At 39.7% G+C, this 20,251-nt stretch overlaps 1 protein-coding gene across 1 annotated transcript in view; it reads right to left on the reverse strand.

Annotated features, from left to right (window-relative positions):
- The window catches only part of LOC121505213 (plexin-B2-like), a 286,200-nt gene that overhangs the window by 25,265 nt on the left and 240,684 nt on the right, over window positions 1-20,251 (reverse strand). Inside the window, exons 20-29 of the mRNA XM_041780327.1 lie at window positions 19,108-19,256; window positions 18,752-18,887; window positions 11,449-11,585; window positions 11,196-11,372; window positions 10,947-11,055; window positions 5,934-6,143; window positions 5,767-5,850; window positions 5,191-5,286; window positions 2,500-2,636; window positions 2,305-2,405 (exon numbers count right to left, since the gene is read on the reverse strand). Coding sequence (XP_041636261.1) covers window positions 2,305-2,405; window positions 2,500-2,636; window positions 5,191-5,286; window positions 5,767-5,850; window positions 5,934-6,143; window positions 10,947-11,055; window positions 11,196-11,372; window positions 11,449-11,585; window positions 18,752-18,887; window positions 19,108-19,256 — 1,336 coding nt within the window. The remainder of the gene's footprint in view (window positions 1-2,304; window positions 2,406-2,499; window positions 2,637-5,190; window positions 5,287-5,766; window positions 5,851-5,933; window positions 6,144-10,946; window positions 11,056-11,195; window positions 11,373-11,448; window positions 11,586-18,751; window positions 18,888-19,107; window positions 19,257-20,251) is intronic.

Genomic DNA, 20,251 nt, shown 5'->3' on the forward strand with positions numbered 1-20,251 from the left:
CAGCAAGTCCTGGAGGGAAGTTTTCTGATGTCTGAGCCAAAGTGCTGCTTCTGCTGAATCTTTCTGGCAAGACTCGCATCACGGAGATGAAACTGTCAGGAGCGGTGACATCCTCTAATCTGCAAACGCATCGTGGAACAAGACGCTGACAAAAGAATCAGCTGCGTCTGCTGCCTGGCTCAGATAGAAGGAACCTTCCTGTGGGCCAAAAGACTGATTCACTTCACGCCCCTGTGACATTTCACCCCCAGTGTGAACGGCGAGGAGGCGTAAAGTGGGGTTGAAGTGATCGACCCTCTGTGCCAGCTCTGGAGGTGGTAGGAGAGGCAATACAGAGGCGAGAATGGGGTTAGAGGAGCCAGTGGGTGTGTGGAGCTCCCGCTGAGCGATGCTTTTCACTTCTGAAACGCCATAATGCAATGTGCAGAAAAAACAGGATAGACTTGCATTTAACACCTGCAAATGTAATGACTGCCCTCAGACATAAGAGCAGTTGCCTTCTTCAGATGTAACGTTTAATTTATTTGTGTAGGAACAAATCACCACCCATCAAAATTAAATTAACTGCCCACAACTGCAATATAAACATGAAAAATTAAAGTTTAGTCATTGTTTGTTGTTGATTTTTTTAAACTGCTGGTGGGTTCAAGTCAGTTTACGTTTAAATCACATCATAAATGTAGTCATAGGGATTTTTTTGTTCGCCATGAGACAGGAAGTTTTTTTTCCCTGGAGTCTTAAAACACTCAGAGTCCCATGAATCCAAGCACATAATGACTGAATGAGAAAATGATTGATTTCATTCATTGTACTAAGATTTGTGGCTCTGAAATAACTACTCCCTGTTTTATGGCAAATGAAAAAATTGCCCGTGTTGTCTAATGGCCTGTGTTTCTTGATGTGCCTAGAGCTTAAGCTGACTGGAACCCACTAGCAGCTGTGAAAAGGCCATTTCCTACAAATCTAATATGACCATGAAATCTAAATGTTTTTGGTCATTGCTTGTGTGTTCAAGTCCGCTTAAGCTCAAGCCACATAAAAAATTTAGTCAGAGGGATTTTTTGTTTGCCATTAAACAGGATGTTTTTTTCCCAGTCTTAAAATTCTCATAGTGCCATCAATCTTAGCTCAAAATTTTTGAATAGAAAAGGAGAACATTGATATCAATTCTGCAAAATCCAAGAGGTTCTTCTGGAATAAAACCCTCAGTTTTACAGTTTCTAGAGAGCTGACAAAAGCATAACCTTTCTGCATATGTACAAGACTCAGGACAAAACTCCCTTTTAAATTAGGTTGCTGTGACCTTAAAAATACAGGGTAAAGACTTCCTGAGACTGAGAACAAATTTAAAATGGAAGGAGACTTTAAGTTGTTGTAAAACAGCATTTCTCTATGTTGTTTTCGATTTCCTCACAGCTCTTTTTGACACATTCTAATTCACTCTGCTAAGATTCATGGCTACTTCCTGTGTCATGGCGAACATAAAATGCCATGGTGTAACTAGAGCTTAAGCTTACTTAAACTTACGCTGGTAGTTGTTATAAGGGTGATTTCCTACAAATCTAGCATGAACATGAAAACTAAATGTTTGTGGTCATTGTGATCAACTGATATATATCTTCTCATTTTCCCATTCAAAAGTGTTGTGCTAAGGTTCATGGCTATAGCAGTGTGTTAAGTCTCTGAAAAACTACTTCCTGTTTCATGGCGAACAAGAAATTAAAAAAAAATTGCCCATTGGCAGTTGTAAAAATGCTAAAACAAACAACAATAACCACTAACATTTAGTATTCATGTTCATATTAGATTTGTGGGAAATTATAATAATTTGTTATATGACATTACTTCCTGTTTCATGGTGAACCAAAAATTGCTATTACTATGTTTTTTTTGTTATTAGACTTGAGCTTAAGATGACCTGGACCCACTGGCAGCTGTAAAACAGCTACAACAAACAAACATTTAGTTTTCATGTTCATATTAGAATCGTGGGAAATGATTATGCTACATACACATGCAGTAGTTTGCAGTTTTGTATGATTATTGTGTTAAAAATTGCCGATCTGCATCACATTGGTAGTTCATTACATCTGTGGACAGTTACTATGTTTGCAGGTGTAAAAATGCATTCAGACAGAAAGCCCTAAACAGTACTGCCTGGTCCCTTAACTTCAGCCTGCAGAAGGGAATAAAAAGGTACAAAGGTATAAAAACTAGAGAAAGAAAATAAATAAATAAAAGTGGTTCAGAGTCTTCGATTTCCCCTGTCGTGTAAGTCTACATTCTCCAGGTGAGCCTGCTTACCTGTGAACTCTTTCTTGCAGCGATCTCGGACGCTCTCCTCCAGATTCTCGAGCTGGTGTTTCACCTTTTCGTACTCGCGCTCCGCCTGCTGACTCTTCCTCCTGTTGGCACCCAAAGACACAAATTCAGACACTTTAAAACACCAAAAAGCATATCCATCAGCCAGGTCATGTTTTACTGGTGCTGAGTTCAGACCTGTAGCAGTAGACGGAGATGGCGATGAAGAGCAGCATGGGAACGATGACAGCAGGGATGATTATCGCCAGAGGAATGTCGTCTTTTCTGGCGTAGTAAACTGAACCCACCATCCACTCGCCATGACCAAACTTCACCTGGAGAGGGACGATCATACGGTATATAAAGGTTCAAGTTTAAGACAGTGAAATATGGTCTTTGCAACATTTCATACATGTTTGGGTCATTTTAAGGACATACAGGAAACTCTGGTATCTTGACTAGAACGCCTCAGAAAACTCATAAAAGTTGGCACTCTTTTATGCCTATATTTTTAACTGCTGTCTAGTGAGCACCTTTAAAACTTTCCTGAGTTAGTATGAAGGAGTTCCTGTTTGCAGTGTCCTCATTCATGTGTGAAAAACTTTACCAAACACCTCTGACACTGATTTCTAGGCAGCTTCTAAAGGTCTTTGTTGTCTGGTTTCTAAGCAGATTTATGGTAATATATTCCTGATTTATGTGGAAGATAAGAACATCCTGGGAAAGTGTAAAAGAGCCTGAACAAATCAATATGTGTTTCATGCCTGTATGATCAGATTTGATAAAGTTGTAACTCCAGGAATAGCAGCAATTTTGACTAAAATTCCTTCCACTGTTTTGCTCTGCCTTTAACTCCCTTGGTAATTTGGGGGAAAGTAGAGCTAAATTTCCAGGCTCTGTTGGAGTTTGGGGCCATAACAAATATTTTTTCTTGACTAATAGGTCTGATTTAAATTCAAGTTGCTGAAACCGGTCAGAAGAAGAGCAAACGCATCGTCTCCACACAGAAAATCTTCCAGTGTGGTTCTTTGCTCTTCTTTTAATAAAGAAATGTCCAGCTCTGATCAGACTGCTGCTACAGCTGCATCCATGTTCATCTCTTCAGCGGTTGCCATTGTTATTTCAGACACTTCCTCTTTCTCTTTAAAAGACCCAGATTTGTCTGGTCATTTTCCAACCAGGAACAATGACATCAGCTTGAAGCCTTGCAAGATGGCATGTGCTTGGTATGTAAGCCTGATGATCTGTATGATGACAGAAATGGAATCTGGACAATCCAGTGGCTTTGCATGGTTATATGAACTTAGTCTGACATGCACTTGAACTCCTCCACTTGGGGCAGGATCTCATTCCCACCCTGGAAAGGGTATTTCACCCTTTTCTGACTGAGGACCATGGCCTCAGATTTGTTGTGAACCGTTCCAGTGAGAGCTGTAGGTCCCGACCTGATGAAGCCAACAGAACCACATCATCTGCAAAAAGCAGAGACCTAATCCTGAGGCCACCAAGCAGGACGCCCTCAACGCCCTGGCTGTGCCTAGAAATTCTGTCCATGAAAGTTATGAACAGAACCGGTGATAAAGGGCAGCCCTGGTGGAGTCCAACCCGCACCGGAAACGAGTCTGACTTACTTCTGGCAATGCGGTCCAAGCTCTGACACCGGTCGTACAGGGACCGAACAGTGGAGGAGTTCAAATATCTCGGGGTCTTGTTCACGAGTGAGGGAAGAATGGAACAGGAGATTGACAGGCGGATCGGTGCAGCATTGGCAGTGATGCGGTCTCTGCATCAGTCTGTCCCGTTGAAGAAAGAGCTGAGTCGTAAGGTGATTTACCAGTCGATCTCCGTTCCTACCCTCACCTATGGTCATGAACTGTGGGTAGTGACCGAAAGAACGAGATCATGGATACAGGCAGCTGAAATGAGTTTCCTCCACAGGGTGTCTGGGTTCTCCCTTAGAGATAGGGTGAGAAGCTTGGCCATCTGGGAGATACTTGGGGTCGAGCTGCTGCTCCTCCGCGTTGAAAGGAGCCAGATGAGGTGGTTCGGGCATCTGTTCCGGATGCCTCCTGGACGCCTCCCTGGTGAGGTGTTCCTATGTCGCTCAGCTGGCCTGGGAACGCCTCGGGATCCCCGGGAAGAGCTGGACGAAGTGGCCGGGGAGAGGGAAGTCTGGGCTTCCCTGCTTAGGCTGCTGCCCCTGCAACCCGGCCTCGGATAAGTGGAAGAAGATGGATGGATGGATGGAGTCTGACATGCATCTTCTTTATAAAGTAACTAAGCTTTGAAAGGCTGCAGACAGTAAACCCTGTGATTGGTCGCCTGGGTGCATCTGTAACATTTCTTGTACTTTCTATTAGTGCTGCACAGTTAATTGAATTGCAATTGTGATGTCAGGCTGTGCAATAACATAATTGCATACTTTTCTTGCATTATTCAGTATTAAGTAGTGCCACTATTGCACATTGTAGAAATACTTTTATTTTCAAAAAATGGAAAATTCTAATTATTTGAAGGAAATTATTTTGAAAGCAGTTGTGCAAAAGCTTCAGCCTTCTTTATATTTGCAAGTTTGGAGTTTAGAAATACACACTTCTAAACTATTATTATTCTCTGCATTTATATTGATAACCGAGCAAGCGAACTCATGATACCATTTATGGATTCTAATGTAATTGCAATTGCAAATTTCAGTAACAGTATAATTGCATTTGCACATTATTACCAAATCATGCACTACTTTCCATCTCCTCCGATGTCTCCTCTCTCTTCTTCTTTGCAGTATCAGCAGTATATTCAACTGATGATCAATATTTATCAGGTACAAATCTTCACATAAATGTTGGTACAGTAAGTTTAATTAAAGAATGAGCCATTATCAGTACGTACCACGAGCTCCAGCAGGTCGTTGGTTGTGTCTCTGCGCTGGCGTTTAGATCTGGATCTGGGCTGTGAAGAAGGAGCCTCCAGGATCAACTTATCGTCCTGAACAATAATAAGAAGAAAATGTTCACCAAGCAAGATTAAACTTTTGTTCCGAGCTCTCCAAATCATGCACTGTTGAATAAAAGAAAGCAGAGAATAACCTGACAAATCCTGCCTCTGGCCTCGGCTATCACTAGAAAGGAGGAATAATAAGAGTAACCTCTAATGTCTTAATTAAGCTGCAGGTCTGACAACGCTTCTGTTGCTGTTTCTGATATCAAAGTACATCCTGATCTTCAAGAGGAATAATGTAAAAATATAAAAGCACCTCTGGGTCATTTAGACTCTGCAATAATCAAAAACAAAGCCAAGACTTAACATTTTCTAATTCACAATGAATAAATGGCTTTGTGCTTTTAATCGGGATGCATGTAAAGCATGATTACAAAAACTTCTGTTTCAGCTCCATCTCTTCACTGTAACTCCATCACAAAGTTATCAAACAGGTTAAACTTCATGCCTTTTTCTTCCTGTGTTTACCTGCAGGATGTTAACGTGACAGGATGCATCTCCCACAAACGCCTGTGCCTCTTTGGCCGTCATCGCCTTGGAGAAACCTCGGCCCTGAAAATGACAGAAATCTGAGCATTAGCTTCACAGATGCAGAAATAAAGAGTGATACTGCATATTTAACCACCCGTCCTCACTGTGACGATGATGATGCTGGTCTCGGTGATGACGTTCTTGTTCAGCTGGTTAAATGTGGGGTCAGGGTGGTAGTCGAAGCCTTTCAGCTCTTCCACCACGTTGTCGAGGTGAAGCAGCGTCCTCAGAGTCTGAGCGTCCTTACAGCAGTTCACAGGTGGAGAGTAAAACTCCAGGACTGAGTCGTTCTTACTCAGAAACTCTGAGGAGAACTGAAAGACAGAAACACGAAGTCCCTTTAGTCTGTGCATCCATACTTTGATAGCTCCTTTTCCTTGATAGCTTTATGCTAAGAAGGAGGAGGCTGGGGTTGAGGGGTGAAGCTTTATGCTATAAAGGAGGAGGCTGGGGTGGAGGAGGTGAAGATTTAAGCCCTTTTCACACCGCTGTGTGGTAACTACCCTGAAAACTGCCTCCCTGCCGGGGGAGTCCCCTGAAATGCCTAGCATTTTTTAAGTGGCTGCTGCCGCCACGGTCCGAGGCAGCAATGGCGTAGAGGTGCTTCGGTGAACGTCACAGCAGAGCCAACCCACAAGTCCATCACACACCCCTCCCCAAAAACACGTAGAGTACCTCACAATCTCTGTATATTAACACTAATAAATGAAGGGAAAAATATGGTTCCGTCATCAAAATAATTCCCCCTAGAGAATATGTTGTGGTTGGTTCCACAATTTTTCTTCTATTTGTCTTCATACGAAGGTAAAGCCGTGTTGTAGAGCTCAGGATATTCAGGATATACCAACATTATGAGCTCCTCCATTGTTTGCTTGGACCAACAAAGACTGTTTTTTCTGGGTTCTCTCCCTCCTTTGAAGTGATTGGCTGCTGCCAGGCAGCTGCCACCAGAAAGTTCAACACACTGAACTCCGAGCGGCAGGGCAAAATCACGTGGGCGGCAACCGCTTCTGGGTCCTACCGCTGCGGTTAAAACCGCTTCCCGTCTGCCATCCGTCCCTCATTAAAATGACTGGAGGCAGCGAGTTGCCGTGCAGCGATGTGAAAAGGGCTTTATGCTATAAAGGAGGAGGCTGGGGTGGAGGAGGTCAAGCTTTATGCTATAAAGGAGGAGGCTGGGGTGGAGGAGGTGAAGCTTTATGCAATAAAGGAGGAGGCTGGGGTGGAGGAGGTCAAGCTTTATGCAATAAAGGAGGAGGCTGGGGTGGAGGAGGTGAAGCTTTATGCAATAAAGGAGGAGGCTGGGGTGGAGGAGGTGAAGCTTTATGCTCTAAAGGAGGAGGCTGGGGTGGAGGAGGTGAAGCTTTATGCAATAAAGGAGGAGGCTGGGGTGGAGGAGGTGAAGCTTTATGCAATAAAGGAGGAGGCTGGGGTGGAGGAGTTGGAGCTTTATGCTATTAAGGAGGAGGCTGGGGTGGAGGAGTTGGAGCTTTATGCTATTAAGGAGGAGGCTGGGGTGGAGGAGGTGAAGCTTTCCTGTTGCTGACCAGCTGAGAATCACTGCTTTAGAGAATGACTTTATTAGAACAGCTGCTTGTGGCTTTCATCAGAGTCAGTCAAAAGAAACATATTCCTCCAAAAAGGACATACAAAATCTGCTAAAAGAAAGTAGATTTGGCTCTCTATTGATAATTTTCCTGAGTGATATACATGCCTTCTATCCTCTCGATTCTTGGTGGAGGAAGCTGCATTCATGTAGGCCGTCTGGAAGCCCTGACTTGCAAACATGGAAGCTGAAATGCTGAGCTTCATAGTAAATGTCAAACATCTTGCCTTATTACATGGTGTATTATGGTACACTCATAAATTCTGCTGTGTCCAGCCAGCTGCAGAAATCTGCAGCCTGATTGATTGATGGTGAAGCACAGTGTGTTTCCCTCTGTATAAAATGTGCTGAATAAATAAAGTTTGACTTGATTTGAACATTTACTTCCCTTCTACAGGTGGACACATAAACAAGTAATACGTTTTTCAGTCTCAGGTTCCTTCCCACTCTCTGTTTTTCAGAGCAGTCATCACTTTTATTTGATTTCCCTCTCTTCTTCTCTCACCTCTCCTCCCTCTCCTCTTCTTCTCTCACCCTTCTCCCCTCTCTCTGCCTCCCCCCTCCTGTCTTTTCTTTCTTCTCGGCTCAGACAGTCAGCTTTTGATGAAGTGGCGATGAAACGGCTTCACCTCCTCTCCCCTGCAGCGAGTCTTTCCTGAGAGACCGTGTCACTCAGAGCTGCTCAGCGGTGAAATCGAAGCGTCGGCTCTTTCTCTCAGAGTGTCAGCGCTGGCTGCAGCCTCATGTACCTACGCGTCACTGTAGGCTTCATTGAAATGTGTGATTTGGTCTGGTGAACGCTGCTCATCTCTGATATTATGGAGCCATAGTCAGAGCTGGGAACACGTCTGTTAATCACTGTTAGTGTTAAGTTTCTTACATGATCAGTGAAACCCTCAGCACCTCTTAAACTTAAGATTTCTTAACATCATTTTCAAACAGGAAGAGCCTGGGTTTGACCGCAGTCAACAAGAGAAAGGAGGAGTCAAACCCCTGAAACTGATGCATATTTATTCTTCTAACAAAAACGTATAACCCGAATCTCCCTTAAAAGATCCCCGGGACATTTTGTGACATACAGTTTTATATTTCCAAGCCATTTTGGTTGTGTTGAATGAATATAGCTCAGTTTTGCCAGAGGATATTAGTATTATTATTACTTTTAGAATTGTCATCTCAGTTCTTTAAATTAGCCTAAAATGGCTCAGCCACACAAAAACCGACACATTTGTTACTAAGGACCAAAAATGTCCCGTTGAAAACCACTGAAAACTATGTTTTTTGATTCTTCATTTATCTTAACATGAACTAGTGCATTCCTTTATGTTAAGACTTCATTTTGGACCATTAGCTTTCTATTTTGAGTTTTTATATTTGTCCACCAGGTGGCGCTGCTACTTCCCTTTAAAAGTATGCAGCAAAATGTCACACTTTTAACTGTTTTCTGAAACGGTGCCTCATCACTGAAATAAGTGTGTGTCACTGTTAATGCTGGATAATGGTGTGTGTGTAAAAAAGAGTGTAAGTGTATTTTCTTAAGTTTTTCTGATTTTGTTATGATAAAAAAGTAGAGTTGTGTAAATATACTGGCCTTTAAAGGGTTAGAATCCCGAAAATATAATTAATATAAGATATGTACAGTGCTTAACAAATTTATTAGACCACAACCCAAAGTCAGGTTTCTGCCACAGCTGCCCTAAATTAACAGCATTGGTAATTACCAAAATCATTTTTATGTTTCTACAATGGTTAATACACCAATATGTAGAAGCTCTTTAACCCCAATGATACTTTTAATGCTAAAATATAATTGTTATTGCTATCCATGAATTTTCAAATTTACTGATTTACAAAAAAACGGAACAAATAGTAAAGCACATTAATATTTCTTGATTAATATGTCAAATTGTAGTTATTTACTGTCATTCCTGAAGAGAAAAATGAGTTTCAGTGGTTGAATGTTATGCTTGATTCATTTCTGATTTCTCATAGAAGCCCAGTGAGCCGGCTCAAATTTGGGTGAATTCAGTTTGAAATTCCTCATTCCTGTTCAAAATGGTAAAACGTTTTTAGTTGTAGTTTTTAGTTTTAAAAAAGTTTTTGAAAGATTTCTAAAATATTTGTGTTTTCTCGTTTTTATTACAGGTGGTCTAATAAATTTGTTAAGCACTGTATATTCTAGGCTGAAGTAGTTTAAAAAATGTACTTTTTCAAAGTGGGAGAAATATTAATTTATAAAATTTTACAGCAGTTTTTAGAAGAATTACATTTTTGTGGCAAGTGTGAGTTCTTTTTTTATTGAATCCCACACTGCAGAAAAAATACAGCATTAAAATCAATGTTGCTGCCCATTATTGACCCATCTCACAGCCTGAAAATAATAATAATAATAATAATAATAATAATAATAATAATAGTAACAAAAACAATAATAATAATAATAAAACAATAATAATAATTATTAAAAAATAGTAATAATAAAATTAATAATAAAAATAATACAATACTCCCTGAAATGTATTATTGAAATTATTTAATTTAATTTATTTTTTTAATTAAAAACTTTGGAGTTATGTAAACATAAAGGCCTTACAAGGGTTATGTATATTTCAGTCTTTATAGTGGAAAAAATACTAATATATAATTTTTACAGACATTTTCGGGAAGCAGGCATTTTTTGTCTTCAGGACCATGAGTGTGAGTTTGTTTGTTTTTCTTTTTTAATCTGATACTGAAAAAAAAAATCATCATAACAAAGTATCAAAATCAATGTTGCTGCCAATCACTGACCCATTTAAGGGCATGATAGTTATAATAATCAAATACTCCTTGAAATATATTTAAGGAAATTATTTAAGTTTTTTAAATTAAAACCTGAAGTTACATAAACATCATGGCCTTTAAAGAGTTAAAAAAAAAAACAAGATGTAATTAATGTTTGAAATGTATATTTCAGAAAAAAGTTTTAAATGCCCGCCTAATTTAAAGTAGAAAAAAAATACAACATATTATTTCTACAGTAGTTTTCGGGAGGAGGATTTTTTTTTGTCCTTAGGGATAATGCATTAGGATATTACAGGAACTCTTAAGGGTTGAGTCTGCTTTAAGAGGTGGTGTTGGGAACATTTCATGAGGACTTGGGTATGATCTGCAGGAGATGTTAATATAACCATGCACGAGTGCGTGGTGTGACTCAGGCATAGAACGATGTTACTGATGTGAAAGCAGATCAAAAACCCCAAACTCTTATTTTGAAGGTATTTTGACCTTACAATCTCCCTGAAACAGCAGCTGAAGACAAAAAGTGTTGAAAAAGAACCTGGACACAGGAAATATTGATCTGAAAAGAGTGTGGGACAAATTGATTTGCAGCAGGGAAGGGTGAAAAGTGACTTTCTGCAGAGGTAAAGTCAGGAAACCAGGTTGTGTTTGAGACACAGAGAGGAAATAAACCTGCACTCTAAAAAAAACAACAAACTCCATTAATCTGCCCGACAACAGCAGCACTCACCTGGACAGGAGTCGTGCTTTGGAGGAAATCGTTAAAGCGAAGGACTTTCATCTCCGCTTTCTGGATCAGGTCAAAACCGCTCCCCTTCACCACGATCCTTCGACCACCACTGAAAACACAGAGAGGTTCATTTGACCACTTTTAGTACCATACTTGACATTTAGACATCATTAGAAATTCTTTTAACAGGATCAGTAGCTTTTGTTTATTCAAATAAGTTTTTGTTTCATTCCCAGAGAATATTCTCACCATACGAAGCTGTCTTTGGGGTTAAACTCTGAGATCTTGGGGTTCTCTGAGTACTGGAACTTGTCAGGGAGGTGCTTCGTCGTGTTTCTTCCGTATTTAACGGTCACCGTGGACGGCTCAGTGGGAACCTTCGGCACCTTTCCGGTCTTACAGGTGATCTGTTCACCAAATGACAAGCTGAAGAGGAGAAAGAAGGCAGTTAGCAGAAGTTTTCACAGTCTGACAGAACACAAATATCAAAGATTTTTCGTACACTTCACAGGGAACTCCTCCCACAGTCACAGAGACGTCGTCTTTGGTCGCCGTATTCAGTTTCTTCCCTTTAATCGTGATCACAGTTCCTCCAGCTGCTGGACCTCTTGATGGCTCCACGGATATCAGCTCAGGATCCTGAAAGAGAAGATGCTGAGTAAGCTCCGTGACCTGGAAGGGTGGGAGTGGCTTCATTTTCAGCCAATGAGGAGCTGAATTTTACAGATTTATGTTCTGGCTTTTTATGCCTTTATCTGCTGAGGAGGACAGCTGATAGAGTCGAATACACACAAAACTACCACCACCATGTCTGACTGTTGGTCTGACGTTCGTTTTGATGAAATGCTGTTTAGTTTAGCAGCTTTTCTCCCTCGTTTTGTTACAAACAGGCTTTAAAGAACACTCTGATACACTATTCACCTAATCTTGTGGGGTACTGGTTAGACTGGAATGACAACTGGGGGCCTAGACTGGCCTGACTTCATCATTTGAAGATGATGCCATCCTTTGACAATGATGTCATCCTTTGAAGATGATGTCATCCTTTGACAATGATGTCATCCTTTGAAGATGATGCTATCATTTGAAGATGATGTCATCCCTTGAAGATGATGCTATCATTTGAAGATGATGTCATCCCTTGAAGATGATGTCATCATTTGAAGATGATTCAATTCAATTCAACTTTATTTGTATAGCACATTTCATACAGGCGTAAACTCAATGTGCTTTACAAAAGATTAAAGACAAACAGTAAAAGCAATCAGCAATTCAAGCAAATCCCCCCACACACACACACACAATGTCATTTGATGATGATGCTATACTTTGACAATGATGTCATCCTTTGAAGATGATGTCATCCTTTAAAGATGATGCTATCATTTGAAGATGATGTCATCCTTTGAAGATGATGCTACCATTTGAAGATGATGTCATCCCTTGAAGATGATGTCATCCTTTAAAGATGATGCTATCATTTGAAGATGATGTCATACTTTGAAGATGATGGCATCATTTGAAGATGATGTCATCATTTGAGGATAATGTCATCCCTTGAAGATGATGTCATCCTTTAAAGATGATGCTATAATTTGAAGATGATGTCATACTTTGAAGATGATGGCATCATTTGAAGATGATGTCATCATTTGAGGATAATGTCATCCTTTGAAGATGATGCTATCATTTGAAGATGATGTCATACTTTGAAGATGATGGCGTCATTTGAAGATGATGTCATCATTTGAGGATAATGTCATCCCTTGAAGATGATGTCATCCTTTAAAAAACATGAAAAGCTTCAAGGGATGGCATCATCAAAGGTAAATGATGGGATGCTCTATCTTTAGGGATTTTTCCCTCTATTTTTGCCGAATAGATGGCCAAGGTTGGTAAATTCTGGAAAAGTGAGTGGAACTGTTTAGAAGCAAGGGTTAGGGCTCCAGAAATTTCAGCTTCACTCTGATCAGTCCATAAAATATTTTGCAGAAGTCTTTGGGATCATCAGGATGTTTGCAGTAAAATGTGAGACGAGCCTTTGTTCTCTTTTTGCTCAGCAGTTTTGGCCTTGGAAATCTCCCATGATGCCATTGTTGCCCAGTCTCTTTGCGATTGTTGAGTCATGAACTCTGACCTTAACTGAGTCAGTGAGGCCTGCAGGTCTTTAGATGTTGTTCTGGGTTCTTCTGGGTCCTCCTGGATAAGTCCTCCATGTGCTCTTGGAGTCATTTTGGTAGGCGGGCAACACCTGGGAAGGTTCACCACTGTTCACAGTTTTCCCCATTTAGGCATAATGGCTCTCACCATGTTTCACTGGTTCTTTTAGGGCCTCCTGGATAAGTCATCCTTATGCCCTTGACGTCATTTTGGTAGGCTGGCCACTCCTGGGAAGGTTTACCACTTTTCCAAGGTGTCCCGATTTGTGGATAATGGCTATCACCATGTTTTCCAGGTTCTTTTGAGACCTCCTGGATGAGCCACCCATGCACCCTTGGAGTCATTTTAGAAGGCTGACCACTCCTGGGAAGGTTTATCACTGTTCAGAGTTTTCCAAATTTGTGGATAATGGATCTGTATGCACTCTATGCACTGTAGTCCCTGGCTTCAGCAGGTCTGGCAATGATCAGGTCTGGGTGAGGAGAGTCAAACTGAACTCAGCTTTATAAAAAAATGCTGGTTAATCAGACTTTAGTAGTTTTTTTATCACAGTGGCTTATATGACAGCCGCAATAACAAGATAAATCCTGATTTAATCATAAAAATGACACATTTTCTGGTTTTGTAAACTGTTGGGAGTATTTAAGCACTTTATGTAGAAAATATATCAAAGGAATATTAATTTCTATTAGAATAGACATTTCAGTGCAAAAGTTCTACATTTTGTAGCTTTAAATGAAGCTGGCTTGATTAATTTAACTTTTTACTCATTTTTAAGGCAGGTACGGTAATAGTTCTTTATTCTAAGAGCGTTTATTTTTTAGGAGCATGCTTCATGAAAAATTTGGTGTAAGAATAATCATATTTTTATTAGAAACTTCAGGCAGAGAGACAGACACCAACAAAGAGAGAACTAAAGAGAGTAAACATGAAAACTTTAAACAAGCAGAGCTTATTATGCAGCCGTCCTGCAGGTACCAACACTTCGATCACATCAGAAATAAAGACGCTTTTTAAAGCAGCGGCCTCAGCAGCCAGCTGAAGCTGAAATAACTAAATAAGGAAATCAGAGTTGGGCTGAAAGTCACCACAGGGGGCTTTTATTTTCTCATGTGCTGGAGGAATATTGATAAAGTCCACGGCGGCTGCAGCCAAAGTCCACCAGCTGCTCGCTTTCCTGTTTGTATTGGAGAGTTTTGACAGCATGACAAATAAAACAAGAGGGGATATTAAATCCACGCTACTCTCGGGGATAAAGCAGCTCGGAAATTTAAGAAGCCAATCTGTCTGGAGAATTAAAAGGTAGCAGTGGAGCCGAGCGTGTGAAGGAGTTATTTATGGTTGTTTGGAGACGAGAGGAGGGAAAAATAAATAAAGGTGGAAATAGGAAGGAGTAAAACAATGTTTTTGTAAATCAGCGTAGCTCCAGTGTGCAGCTGCTGAGATTCTCTTAAGCTAAGTTTGTTTGTTGGTGTTTCAGGTTTGTTCTCGCTCTTCTGGCAGACGGAGACGCAAACACGAGAATAAATATCCCCGCAGAGAGACAAAACCCCGAACAAGAAACACAAACAAAACAGCAGAAAAGGAGGCAGAGCTCACTGAAATATATTTGGTCTGTGAGGCAAAGAAACTCAGAGAGATGTTTATGTCGACTGAAGGATGAAGAGAAGAAATTCACACCTGAAACTCACAAAGAAGAATGGAAACATGCACCAATTATAGTCCACAATATTTAGTATAGTATGGTAATATAGTCCATAATAATATAGCCCATAATAATATAGCCCATAATAATAATAATAATAATAATAATAATAATAATAATAATAATAATACATAAAATAACAATGATATAGTCCATAATAATAATGATAATAATAATAATAATAATAATAATGATAATAATAATAATAGCTCATCATTTAATGTTAATAAAACTAATAATAATAACAATATAACAGTAACAATGATGATAATAATAATAATAATAATAATAATAATAATAATAATAACAATAATAATGATGATAATCTTAATAATAAATAAAAATTATAAATATAATTATATATAAAAATAATGATGGTGATGATGTTGATAATAATAATAACAAAAATAATGATAATAATAATCTTAATATTAATAATAATAATAATAATAATAATAATAATGATAAATACTTAAATGTATTTTATTGAAATTATATTTTTGATTAATTATTTTGATTAAAAACTGTGGAGTCATGCAAACATAAAGGCCTTTTAAGGGTAACCCCCCACAACAATTACTATTTGTTATGTATACCTCAGTTTTAAGTAGTTTTACAAGATTAAGTCCTTCAAAGTGGAAAAAAATAAGTTATTATGTATTTCTAATAAAAATATTTGGTGTGTGAGGCAAAGAAGATCAGAGAGAAATTCACTAAGAAGAACGGAAACGTGCCCCAATTATAGTCCAATTAAACGATATTAATGATGGACTTCCTGTCTTGTTTAAATCTCCTCCAGTCATGGTGGAGGTCTGGAGGGCAAAAACAGCTCAGAACAGCTGCAGCTGCCATTGACCACTGTCCAGAACTGCTTCATCAGCTATTCTAAATCTCCTCACAGCTAACAATGAAATCAAACTGCTTTAAACACGTCACCAGAAGCCGCCAGCGCCTCTGTAGGGTTTCAGGTAAGTACAAACGCAACAAATCCAATTTTGTAGGATAAAATAAAAATGCTGAGTGAAACACAGAGGAGCTAAAGTTTCAGCAACTAAAGGCCAAAAATAGAACAAAAATCCTCATGGTCATAATTTTACAGGACTTAGACGTCCAAAGACTCAGTGAAGAAAAGCAAAAGCAACAAATCCTGATATTTAAAGTGTTTATTTACAGACTTTTTGGGCTTTTATTGCTGCATTGGTGATGAAATTGAGCAGGTGGCAGTATGCATGTAGCTGGTTTACAACCCCGCAAAGGAGGAGAAAGAAGAAGAAGCTACCATGGCAACTACTGGGGTCATGACCTGAGCGAAGAGTGTTTTTGTTTTAACCCGGCAAAAAGTCCATCCTGCAGCCACGGATGATTAAAGTCACTTTTTAAGATGACAACGACGTCGCTCTTTGCATCTGCACATCTGCTACAGCTCAGAGGATTAAATGGGCTCGCTCTGCGCAGATACAGACGTTTTTGAGGACACCCTTATTGCCTTTGCACCTCCTCTCACTGACTCTAACTTGTGTTCATCTGTAAGGTGAGTCACAACAGACCGTTTACTGACTGGATTCTGATGATTTTCGCCCTTTATTGAGGAAAAATGTGAACAAACTGCCGCGCTGTGGAAAGAAGTTTAGTTTTTACGATGACGCCATAAAGCTGATACGACGCTCTGTCCCTCTGTGTCTGCCTTAATCTTGACTGTTAGATAGAAAATGGCCGTGCTGCAGAAGCCTTACGTTGTTATTTACCTCCATGTTCTCTTCTGTTAATTAGATTTTTTTGTTATGTTCTTCTAAATCACTGCCTCTTGATATTTTGAGAAAAAAAACCCACAAATGTAATCATTATCACAGGAACGTCAGCACTGTTATAACAGGATAAATGAGTAGAAATCTTCTGGTAAACATCTGAAATTTAATTGTAATTATAGAAAACAGTGTATATTTAATGCTTGGATGCGTCTCCTCTGTAAAATTGAGAAAATATCCCAGACTGATGTTTGTTGGACATTATTTCTGCCCTTTAGATCAAATCAAATTCACTATTTCCTCCATTCTGATGAGTTATTACACACATCACCCGGGCAGCAAACAAATTGTGTTTGAGTAATTCTGATTATTTTTCTGTTTTGACATGAGGACAAACAAATCAAGACTCCACGGAGGAAATTTAAAGTTTTCAGACGCTGCTGCAGAAATAAACGAGTCATTTCAGTCTCAGCAGTTTGCGCTAATTAACTTTTTGTCAGCTCGATGAAGAAAAACAAGAAATATGAAAGTGATCAGCCAGGCTTAAATTAAACAACAGAGAAGAAACATGGTGGAGACAAAGCAGAACAGTAGGTGAAGCTTGTTTATTTCTCAGGGATTGTGCTACAGTTTGGTGCATTGTTGAATTTGTATGCCGGGGATATTTCCACGCTTTGGGAGCTGATTTCTCTGCACAGCGCTGGAGGAAGGCTGTGTGCTTTTTTACTTTGGCATAAAGCTTTTAATGTTTCTGGGATTTGATCTGCCGGGTTTTGAAGCGTTTGTGTCACACGGCGTTCTGTGTTGCCTCAGAAACTTTGTGTGAACACGGAGTCTGCAGGTTTGACGATGACATATTTAACTGGTTTTAAAAGCTCCTGCAGCTGAGACCGAAATGTTCCAAGCCCCCAGATGATTGTGATGACTTCAGGTCTGCAGATGTCATGTTGAGGCTCATTTATACTCCCTTTATGTACAAAAATGTATACGTCCTTTTCAAACAACGTTACCGTCACTGCTCACATACTTCCATGCGTCCTTTACGTTGGCATGAATGTTAACCAATACATCCATTGGTGGGGGGGGGGGCAGCCCTCCACTTCTCCTTCGCTACCGACCAACTGACATTTAATTCCCTTCCAGTCTCCTCCCAGCTGTTTTGTAGCATCTGTTTGTCTTGGTGTCCAGGCGAAGTAACATCATAGAGATGTTTAAAGTTTCTAACCAACTCCTCCATTGTTATTTCTTCTTCGTGTCTCACTAGAGCTACGTATCGGGTAGTGACAGCAGCACGACCCCCACGGTTTCTGGTGGTACCGCTCCGTTTGGCCCCGGGAACAGTTAAATCGGCCCGCAAGATGATCTGATATTTCTGTTCTAACTGGCCCATCAGTCTGAGGTCTGCAGATTTCCTCAAGTATAAAAATGTGAACATATCCTGATGATTTAAGATATCCTTGTTAAGTCACAAAATCTGAAAAAGTAAGGAGTAAAAATATTTAGATAAGAAGTCAGGAATGTGGGAAAAGAAATTAATTTTTGTTTTAATTTCCCGTTTTCAATTTTGCATCTCACAATTAGGACTCAAATGTAGGATTTTGACTTTTCATTTCATACTTTCATACTTTTCAACTCATAATTTTGACTTCTTACATAATATTTTGAGCTTTAAGATTCATAATTCTAATTTTTAAGAGATGTTTTGACCTTTTTAACTAATTATTTTGTATTTTATCTACATAATCCCATAGTTTGACCTTTTAGACTCACAATTACAAATGTTGGATCATTTTTTGACTTTTAATTTCATGATTACAAATTTCATTTCATATTTTGACCTTTTAAACTCATGATTTTGACTTTCTTTATATTTTCCTTTAAAAAAAACATTATTTTTCAATTTCAGTTTCATGTTTTGACCTTTTTGAACTAATAAATTTACTTTTCTCAGATTGTGAGCCTTAAACTTCTCTTTTTAACTTTTTAAATGTCAAAATTGTTTATCATCAGTGCTAATTGTTTTTTTTTTATATTGCATTTTCAACTCCTAAATTTGAATTTTAGTTGGTATTTAAAAAACTGTGTCTATATCATGTCCAAAGAGTCATGTTGTGTTGTATTGATCGTGATGAAACTGGTGATTTACACCCTAATCGAATATGATAGAAACGCTGTAAACAAACATTCTGACATACCCGATAGGTGAAGGTGACCTCAGATTTCCCCTTCCTCCCTCCCTCCACTAATATCTCCACCACTCCGCTGGTGGTTGGTTCAAACGGGACGTCGCCTGGAGGGACACGTTTCGCCGGGCCGATCTCACACACCACACTGTCAGGGAGGAATGGGTTAAAAATCAGCGGGTTCAATCTTTGCAAGTAAATCTACAGTTTGATTCTGGGTTTTGTGCAAATTTTGACTCAAGAATGACTCCGAGTGCATGTTTAAAACACGTGACATCAGTAATTTATCATGAACGATCTCCAGTAAAGGCTTTGAACGCCTCCTTCTGCCTTTCTATGAATCTATTTGCAGAAATGTGTTGGTTTACCTGGTGGAGACCGAGTATCTGTCCCCCTGGTGGACACAGTCCACTCCGGCCACTGTGATCTGCTTGATGTCTTCCTTCTTTATCCCCATGTTGGAGCCTTTAATGGTCACTGAGATGCGACCGTTCAGAGGGCCGTACTCCGGGATGATCTGCAGAAAGGGAGGACAGTTTAACAGGTTAGTCCAGCTGTCCAAATGCATGCATGCATGCTGCTGCAGTCATGTGCAGCCTGAGTCCTGATTGCAGCCTCTTCTCCACATGCCTCACCGTGATTTCTCTCTCCTTTCTCCATCCTACCTTAATAAAGCCATGAAAACCCTCACAAAGACCATCGTTTTTGACTGAATCAAGAAAGCAGGACAGAAACCGCCATCTAAAAGTCATATTTTTAAAGGCTGCCTCTTTGACTCAAAAACATGAAGGTTTGAGTGATCTCTCCTGTATTTTTTACTTCTCCACCCATTCCTGGTTAAACTCATTCCAAAAAAGCTTAAGCACGGGGGCAGATAAAACGACGGGCTGCCGGCCAAAAGGAAATCGAGACGGAGGCTGAAACAAATCACTGATGTTCTGGAGAAAATAGGAAAACAAATTGAAGTTGTGCAGCGACAGGAGGCGGACTGTGAATACGATGTTAGAGGACGAGTTCCTCTGAAAGAAAAGACGCCATTGATTGGGAGATTGTCTGAGGGTGAAAATCTGCATGGATATTGAAAATGCAGAATTTGATCTGATGATAAAGACGGTAGCTGATTTCACATTTGTTCTCAGAGATGGAGGGACTCAGCTTATCTTTTATTTCTCTTTCCTCACATAAACACTCGAGATTCATTCCTTATGAGGCGTTTTCCTAGATCAGCCAAGGTGAAGGCACCCGTGTAGAAGCTGTGTGATGCATCCTATGGGAGTTAAATCCTGTTAGAAGGGGGTTTATTTTGTTGAAATAGTGGACCCGTTTGCTTCCTGCTGCTTGCAGGCAGCCTTTAGTGACATTAGAGCAGTGATCCTCAACCTGTGGCTCTGGAGCCACATGTGGCTCTTTTAGGATTATTTGTGGCTCTTTGATGTCTTAATGTTAGATACAATTCCCCCAGTAACCTTAAAAAACCTTTAAAAATTCAAACTTTTTTTCCCCTTTTCACAA

This window comes from Cheilinus undulatus, linkage group 23 (assembly GCF_018320785.1).
Source record: "Cheilinus undulatus linkage group 23, ASM1832078v1, whole genome shotgun sequence".
Taxonomy (NCBI): domain Eukaryota; kingdom Metazoa; phylum Chordata; class Actinopteri; order Labriformes; family Labridae; genus Cheilinus; species Cheilinus undulatus.